We start from the raw sequence: 9,538 nt of genomic DNA, 5'->3' as shown, positions 1-9,538 counted from the left end.
ATAATAATAATAGCTCCCGTATATAGCGTTTATATACGGGAGCTATTATTATTATATTATTATTAAAAAAACACCAAATTTCACCCAGATATCGACGTTAGTTTAGAAATTATTAAAAAAAAAACGAAATAGAAATGCAACTTGTACACCCTATATCTCCTAAACCAAGCATTTTAGGACATTCCCTGATTATAATTCGAATCAATCTGTATATTTATTGATCGAAAAAATATTAATTAGTGAATATTAATTATGAAGCTAAGTAAAAGAATTAATTAAAGTTAAGAATTTCAAGTAAACGATTTAAACGAACGAACAAAAAAAAGAATTTTTCTATAGTACATTTGAGTTTAAGATATGGAAGATTTTATATATTATAGCAATGGTGAGCCCACTTATAGAAGAAACCTAAATAATTTATTATATTAGCCGTGGTCACTTTATTTCCGTGGTTTGTACTTTAATGCAAACGACAGAGATAAAAATATACGGCCAGTTGACAGACAGAGAGACAAAATTAAAAGCGGCATACAGTATTGCCAGTTCGTACAATAAATAAAATAATAAAAGAAAATAATATATCTAAGCTATTCAATAATGCTAATTTCTGTTAGACAGTTGTTTCAGAATCTATTACAGCTGAGTGAAAATGAGTAACTAATTGTGAAAAGTAGTTCCAACCCTAGAGGCAACATTTTTCGTAAACACCTACTTAAAATTTTGATGCAAAATCCGGCAATAACGCATAGAAGAAATGTATCAACCTAATTTGTTATCTCTTTTTAATACATTTGATTTTTCATTTAAGCTGTCTACATCACTGTCTTCCAGACTACGCAGTTTCGATGAACAGATCGGTATATATAAAATCTATAGACATTTCGGTAAATATTTTGAACGAGTAGGACATGAAATATTATTATTTATCGATATATCTTAAAATCTTGACCGATTATATTAATTAAAATTGAAACATTGATTGATTTAAAACATGTGCTTTTTCTAATTTATTAAGGCGAATATTGACATAATATACCGTGCTGGCAACTGTACTTTTGGGTCGGCATTTACATGTGTGGAAGTAAATCGCATAGGGATCTTATTAAGTCGGAGTGAGAGAAATGCGACCGACCGACGAGACGCGCGACGGTGTGCTGTTGCGGCGTTGCCGATACGCCTTTCCCTATCAAGTAAAGTAAAATCACGATCGCAAACCGCTTATTTTTAAAATACTTTTTTTTCAAGAGATAACTAGATAAAATCATTAGACATGTTTCTGAGCATCTGAAATGGAATTATAAGGATATCGTTAGGGTGTCATTTTTTTTATAGCGAGAAAACGTCAGTAATTTAAAAACTCAACTTTTTTACACATAACAGGCCATAACTCAAAAACCACTTTAGATATTGAAATTTTTTTTATTTTCAAGATCGGATATTTTACAATATGTTTACATAAGAAAAATTCGATAAGGTTGTTTTTTCCATTCAAAAATTGTAAACAATCCATCCATTTACTTTTAGAGCATAGCAATTTTCAGCAATCGTGTAATTTTTTTATTGATAAAAATTTTCACATACTGTCTACAAAGAAAATACAGCAGAAATATCAACAAAGTTCTTGAAAAAACTACAATCTATTATTTCTAATAGATTTCGAGATATCGATTTTTGAATTCAGAGTTCTAATAGCGCGACCACTATCGAACACCCACTCAATTCCACTTATTTTTACCAAAAATGCAAGTGTTTCTAGTTTGCTAAAAAAAATCAAGCTATAGGGAAAATTATAACGACTCGTTAATAAATAAACAAATTAAGTATCACGAGACGTAATCGTGAAGCTAAACGCATGACGTACACCTTTCCCTAGAACTTTAAATACAGACATTGATTGGGTCGACCGGTCAACTGCGACAAATCTGCTATATCCCCTTCCATGTGTCTTAGCGATGTGGACAGTTTCTCGGTTTATTTCATACGTTCGGCAACGGGTTTACTGTCCTCTCTTTGTTCAGTACATTATAAACGTATTGTACTCTTCTTATATACGGAAATCTCGACCCAAAGCTAACCTTTGCCAGCCCTTAGTATACTATATACAGGGTGTCCCAGAAATAAGTGTAAGTATTTTAAGGGGTGGTAGATCTCGATAAAAGAAATATATTTTCTCTGTATCGTTTTTCAAATAAGTCCAAAATAACGGAGTTATTTTACTTTGAAAATTTCCAAAAAAATATTTTTTGCTGAAATTTTGAGAAACCACTGGATGTTTTCTGGATTTTCTTTCTTGTAAATTTAATCTACTACTTATGTTGCCATATTATCAAGAAATTATATTTTTTAAATAAAAACTAAAAAAAATCCAAAATTTTTTTCCAAAAACTCCGAATTTTCAAAATTTTTTTTGGCGAAAAAAAACTCATAGGCGTGTTTCTGGGGTTGAACTATACTCCCAGTTAAAATACGTGCACTTATTTCTGGGACACCCTGTATAAATTTCTTTTAGATAAATACTTTTAACATACCTAACACCTAAACTTGCAGAGGTACTGGCTGCACATTTAGCCATCTGTTTGTTTCTCTTTTCAGCCGAAGCGTCGTCCCCATGCTGTCTTGTTCCCATCTTAAGATCCAAAATGCAAGGATTGGCAAAATGCGAAGTTATGTTCTCCAACATCAAAAAATACTGTTTATTCGAATTGTCCGACTGTGAAATGCTCTTAATAACATCCTTTGGATTGCCGGTATGATGTATCTTCATTCTGACAACAGATCAATTGGTTTCATAAATCACGTTTCTACATTTTTTAAATCAGAGGACAATTTTTATATACACTCAGATGGAAAAAAAGGCAACGTACAAAGTGTTATATATTTTTTATTTTTAGCCCTATTTTCTTGATTTTTTTAGCAAACTGTATATAAATATGTTAACTTTAATTCGTAATATATATATACAGGGTTCTTTAGGTAAAAATCAGTAAAAAAGTTCATATAAATGTATGTCTTAAAATGCTTACTTTCACAGATACAGGATGCAGAAGCTTCATATTTATTTCATTTTTTTCTAAATAATTTCTGAAGTAACGTCAATATTTGGATGAAAATTGGTGTCTGGGAGTTTTTTGACATGAGAAATTTGATTTTGGTATCAATATGACTCCCACTAGTAGAGGGCGCCACCTACATGTATTTTAACTGTTTTGAAGCGTAATAACTTTTTGTCGGTACCTGTATAAAACTACTAAGTGAAAAAATATACATCTCTGTGACTTTTTACGTAAAACATATCTCTTTGTAAAAATCGCTACGAGCAACCGTTCTTAAGATATTTAGAATGGAAATAGACAATACATGTCATTATTGACGAAAAATAAACACGTTGAGTACATAGTTATTACACTGAAATAATAAATTTAGGAAATTTTTATTTCTTTAAATAAATCATAAATTTTTCTGCAAAAAATTATGATAAAACAGTTTCTGTTGAACTTTTGACACAAAAACATTTCAAATTTGTGATTTCAGTCTAATAACTATGTTAATTTATGTCAATGATGACCGGTATTGATAATTTCGATTCCAAATATCTCGAAAACCATTACTCGTAGCGATTTTTACCAAAAGACCTTTTTCACGTAAAAAATGTCGTAAATGTATATTTTTTTACTCAGTAGTTTTATACTGGTACGGACAAAAAGTTATTACTCTTCAAACCAGTTAAAAATATGTAGGTGGCGCCCTCTACTAATAGGAGTCATATTGACATCAAAATTAAATTTCTCATGTCAAAAAACTCCTAGATACCAATTTTCATCCAAATATTGATGTTACTTCAGAAATTATTGGGAAAAAATCGAAATCTTGTTTGTAACTCCTGGCATGTTTTTTGTTAGTTGCATGTTTTTTAATTTTAATTGTCTATTCTCTACAGTGAAATATTTAATTGATTTTTTCATTTTTACTTTTCGAGAAGTATGCGCGGTTAACGATTCATTTGTTTGGACAAAAGTATTGTAAATAAAATTTAGTTTCAGTCAATTACAGTATTTTTTTAATACGACCCTATCGTATTTTCTGAGAAATTTTTTAATACGGTTTAATCCGGCCCTGACTAGGAAACCATAATGGCGCCGACAAGGTCAAATTTTATAGAAATTTTAAACAATGGAATCTGAGTAGAGTTGGCGTGCCGATTGTTTTATGTGCCGTGGTAAAAGTTTTCTCATTATTTAACTAATGTTAACTAAATCATATTATTCTGTTTTCTTGTTGTAATTCTGTTCTAAAGCTTTTCCTTATTCATTTGATCTGACAAAGACAATATATAACATGTGTATGCATTTAATGGAATCTATTTATGCTGTAAATAATTTTAGTTTAAAAGTAATCTAAATAAAACCGTTTACTGTTCCTTCGTGCCGATGTTTGTGGTTTGTGAGAGCCTTGTTGAGCGTACTAATAATTTTCGACCTTGCATGGGCGAATATCTAGTGTCTAGCCCTAGCAGTCAACTATTAAGCTTGACCAATCAGGTTGGTTAGCGTGGTTATTTGGAGGGTGTTAATAATAACAATAAATAAAATAATTCATAGAATAACTTAGAATTTATTACATTATAAGATATTGGCACCAAACCTTCAACTTTAGCGTCGATTCCACAACAAGGGACTTTGTACCTACGGGTGGGAACCCGTTAAACTCACAAAAAACTTCAGTTTTGAACGATATAAATGTGGCATGTTTTGAATGTATTAAACTATAAGCCTAGGTATGAGAACAGTTTCTATATTATTATTTCTCTTTTATTTAAGTTCAGAACAGCATAGTTAGATTCTCTGGAATAGTGATAATGGTTTTCTCTGCCGTGCTCTTTTACATGTGAATTCTAGGCAGAGTACGGCACTCCTTTCATTTCATTTAATAAAATAAGTAGGGCTATTTACAAATTTAGCGTTTTATTTACATAACCTATTCTTCTTAAATTTCCCAAAATATTGCTTCTGTCGAAGCGGATCCGAGGTAATCACAATAAAAAAATATTTAACACAACGTAGGTTCTTTTCTTTCATTTAAATTTCTTGTTATACAGTTGGCCAAAATATTACCTCTTCAACTTTGTTGACGAATTTGGGTTGTTACACTACATGTTGGTGACAAGTTCATTTCGCACTTAAAAATTAACAAAGGCATGTATTGACATGACTCAAAAAACAAAATATTCAGGAGACATGGTTCTGATCGAAAAATAATGTTTTAGGAAAATTTGCTTACGAAATTATTGCACAGGGTGTTTTAAAGATGGGTCAAACAACTCTTCGATTAACCCTGTATAATAATAATAATAGCTCCCGTATATAGCGTTTAACGCCTTGGGAGTAGCAAGGTACAGCTTGCTATACTAGAGCCGTTCGGTATACAAGGAAGGTAATGTGGCTAGCACTATGCTTCAACCGCCTATTATTACCTCAGGATTGTGAATCCCAAGTACTCATTTAAGGCTGAGTCGACCTAGGTACCCAAACTATTTTTTTTATTTTAATAAAAATAGTGGGCTGATGCAATGCCGGGTGTGGGATTCGAACCCACTTCCTTGAGATTGGTAGACGAGAGCCTGTACCTCTACGCCACCGGGCACCTTACTAAAGTTTATAATAAACTGAGTTTACGAATTAAAGTTGATATATTTATATAAAGATTACTAAAAAATCAAGTAAATAGGGCTAAAAATAAAAATATATAAAACTTTAAACTTGACGAAAAAATTTTCCGTTACATTTTTTTGCATCTGAATGTAGCAGTAGTTAAAGGTGTGTGAGTTTAAATGGAGACAATAAGTTACAGTAGGGTTAAACAATAATAAATGCAATTTTTTAGTTATATTTATTTAAATTCCAAGTTATGGAATACGAGATAACATACTGCAAATCAGACCTAGAACATGAATTGAAGATGAGTCTGAAAAACAAAACAGCATAAAAATATTCAAAACGGATAAAAAGGTAGCTTTAATTTTTTCAAGATGGGCAAAATGTGTAATGTAAAATACTTATATAAATATTGCTTTATTCAATATCTGGAACAATGTGGATTAACATTATTTAGAATTCGTTGAAAACCTAATTACAACACTATTCCTCGAGGGTTCTAGTTTAACTTTAGCACATCTGCAATTTGATTTTTTTTGTTTTTGTTTCTAAGACAAATACCTAAAAGCTGATTTTCTATAATATTTTGTGGGTGCACTTCGCTCTTTCTCAAAAAACTTTTTTTCTCATTAAAATAAATCAAAGGTTGGACAACTTACTTTAATACATCTTCACGTTTTCTTTTCCTGTCATTCTTGAGCGTTTTAAGATTGTCTTCTGCAAAACTAGGACTGTATCGTTTCTCCATTTTAGATCCGCTACATAAAGTAGCTTGCATTACTCCTGAAACAATCCGCAGGTTTATGTAGAACAATCTCCATTATTAAAACAAAAAAAAAAAAAAAAAAAAAAAAAAAAAAAAAAAAAAAAAAAAAATTATTAAAAAGTTATTATTAGTACTAAACTAATACTAAAGATACTAATATTAATATAAAATTAAAAAAAATGATAATTAACATAAAAAACTAAAAGTCTGAAACATAATTAATGGATTTTATGAAGAAAATATATCAAATACCATAAAAAGAACCCATTAAAATATATATAACTTTCTAGTATGTTTTCCTAGAGAGTAAATTAAAAAACGAGAATTAAGTATACTTTTGGGACATTTCACAAAAATAAAAACATTTGGTGAATTAAGACACCAACCGGTCAATTTTTTTTTAAATTTCAATTTGTGAATAAATAGAACAATTCTTGTAAAATGTCCGAAAAAATAACAGTGAAAAATTCCAACCCGTTATAAGAATAAGTAGCAGTAGTAATCGATACAGGTCCATACAAACCCACTGAACCATGAGAAATTGGCTTATTGGGCATGGGCCGACTGTTTTCGGAATTTTTCGGGCCGCAGGCAGTCGCCATCTTGCCGTCCGTGACATCAGCCGGGAAGGAGGAGCCCTCAATAAAACAATGAAAACGTTTTGTGTGCAAATAACCATGAGAGAACGCATTCATTCAACAATCAAACTCAAAGACGTGTTCTGGCAAATTCCTTTTATTTTTCGAACGACACGGCAACGTTGGCGATAATTGTTATTTTCGATGTTGCCATGTTTTCAGATTTTTCGTAGCCTTAGAGTAATAATATATAAAAACAGACAGACTATTGCCTTGTATACCAAAATAAGATAATAAATTTATCATGGTAAACCTGGATTTTAGGAACATCCGGGTTAAAAAGGTAATGCTTGGTTTCTGTAAAAGTGAAATAAAATTTTAAGAATGTATCTACGTTGTATAAGCTGTATAATTAACTTATGTATGTATATGCTGTATAAATTATTTACAGATCCTAATATAAAATCTCGTATGGGTGTATATTTGAATATGTTTTTCCATGAGCATCGATAGTTCCCTTGATTATCTTTATGTCGGTACAGTACTTGGCAGTATAATCTTACTACGGCAGATTAGAGAGTTATCACAGTAATACTGACAATATATTTTTAAATTACAAAAATAAAAATATTAGTGTTGATTGAAAGAATTAAGAAAGATACGTATCCCAATTCAAGGAATTTGTGACAAGGTTGATTTGATTTCCCGTGTACCGTCCTTAAGTGCTGTAATGGTGGGACACCAATCGTTCCAGTGGTCAATTTGTATTAAAAATAATTTATTTTCTCTTAATCTGACCAGCGAACGTAGCCATTGAAGACGGTGGAACTGAAAGCGACAGTGCTGCCATTGAAATGTGTAATATCTGTAATACGTGGGTAATCAGGGTTCGGAAGTAGTTAATTAAGAAGTAATTTATCTGATTAACTATGTGTTTATTTTTCTGTTATTGTGTTGTACTTTTCCCGTTCATTAACCATAAGGAAATCCAATGGAAGAAATAAACCACCCATTGATATTAAGGAATAATTTTGTTTTGTAAGGAGGGGAGTCTAAATAAAGAGTCCTTGTTTTAAAATACATTATGCGCTTTCAAAGCTTCTGTTCTATTATAACCTCAAATTCTAAACCCTTGACATTTGAAAGTTACATACATATGTTACATAAATCCAAGCACCCTACATAAATACATACAACTACATGTAAATGTAGTTTATGTAGTTTATGTAGTTTTTCGAACCCTGCGTGTGATATGTTTGACGAAAATATCTATGGATGAAAAATCCATGTTAATGTATTGAGAACTCATTCAGCAACAGAATAAACAAATAAAAAATAAAAATAATAATTATAGAAAATTGAATATGTCGTATAATCGAAAAAAAAAAAAAAAAAAAAAACTTGGAAATGACGATCATTGACAGTTACTATAATATTGTTACGTTTTACGGGTCGGTTCTGTGTGGATAGAAAGTCACAATTCTATTTAAAAACACCATTTATTTAACACTAATGAACAAAAATAATAACGATAAAAAAGACTATAGAACCATTTACAAAACGATTTATAACTAAGAATTTATTTTGAATTTTAGCGTCAACTGTATATTTATAACTGCCCCCTCTAGGCCACTGCCGCCGGCTCTTCTTTATACCGGACAGGTAAAAAATAAAATCTAGAATAGTCCAAAGATCGTTAGGCGCATAGAGATGGTTTTCGAATGTTCTCGAATGTTCTAGTCCATTCTAGTGGGTCTCGATTATTCTCGAACGAATGAATCCTTGCGGTGTCTATGCGATATTAAGGTCATAATGGGGGCGGGACATATTGTGAGGTTAGGTCGAGTCCACACCGGTCTGCAACACTGCCCCCTTCTAAGGTACATGCTCGTCCCGAGATGTATACGGTGAATGAAGGCATTTGCAAAGCTGGCCCCTGGTAAATTGCGAAGTCTGGTAAAAATAGCAGTCTACAGTTCTCTCCCGATCTCAGCTTTGGTTGTAGCAGCAAACGAGGATCCCGATTCCCGTAAATCTGAAAAAGACTTCAATCATGTTCCGGATTGTACACCAACTCAAACCATCGAGTCCACACGCCAGCTTCGAAATGGCTAATCGTGCAATGTTGTTGTTTAGCAGGGCTTCTCCCAGTTCAATCAGGGTCTTAAATAGATTGAGATAAGTCGGCTTACCTCGGGGACCATTCCTTGCTGACCAGGTAGAAGATGTGCCTAGCTTGACCATGTGCATTGTCGGTTAGCCTCAAGACGCTTCCTACCTCTGGATCCTGTCGGCGTAGTTCTCCGACACGCCCAAACTACTCATTGAACGTCGCAGCGATTCCTCTGAACATCCGCAAATCTCGAGACACACAATGAGCGAGCGAATAATCAGGAGGCACGGAAAGAGGTCTCGTTGATCCTCTTTGGTTACACCATAGAGAGCCTTCTCACTGCTGTATCGGGCCATGAAATAGTCAAAGGACATCTCCGAAACAGGGGGATCAAAGCAGTAAATACGTAAACTGAACGGAAGTACATCAG

General features: G+C 32.4%; 1 protein-coding gene across 1 annotated transcript; it reads right to left on the bottom strand.

The window, feature by feature from the left end:
- Positions 1–236: 236 nt before the first annotated feature.
- Positions 237–7,236, bottom strand: LOC115881904. The gene is made up of 4 exons (XM_030899626.1): positions 6,892–7,236; positions 6,311–6,434; positions 2,529–2,765; positions 237–258 (listed from the first exon to the last, which is right to left on the bottom strand). Exons 1-4 carry the CDS (start codon positions 7,106–7,108, stop codon positions 237–239), a joined length of 600 nt encoding a protein of 199 aa, XP_030755486.1. The 5' UTR covers positions 7,109–7,236.
- Positions 7,237–9,538: the final 2,302 nt, after the last annotated feature.

The sequence above is a fragment of the Sitophilus oryzae genome, unplaced genomic scaffold, assembly GCF_002938485.1.
Source record: "Sitophilus oryzae breed Bouriz unplaced genomic scaffold, Soryzae_2.0 scaffold_1744_pilon_pilon, whole genome shotgun sequence".
Lineage (NCBI taxonomy): Eukaryota > Metazoa > Arthropoda > Insecta > Coleoptera > Curculionidae > Sitophilus > Sitophilus oryzae.
This window is presented reverse-complemented; position numbering and strand designations above follow the sequence as displayed.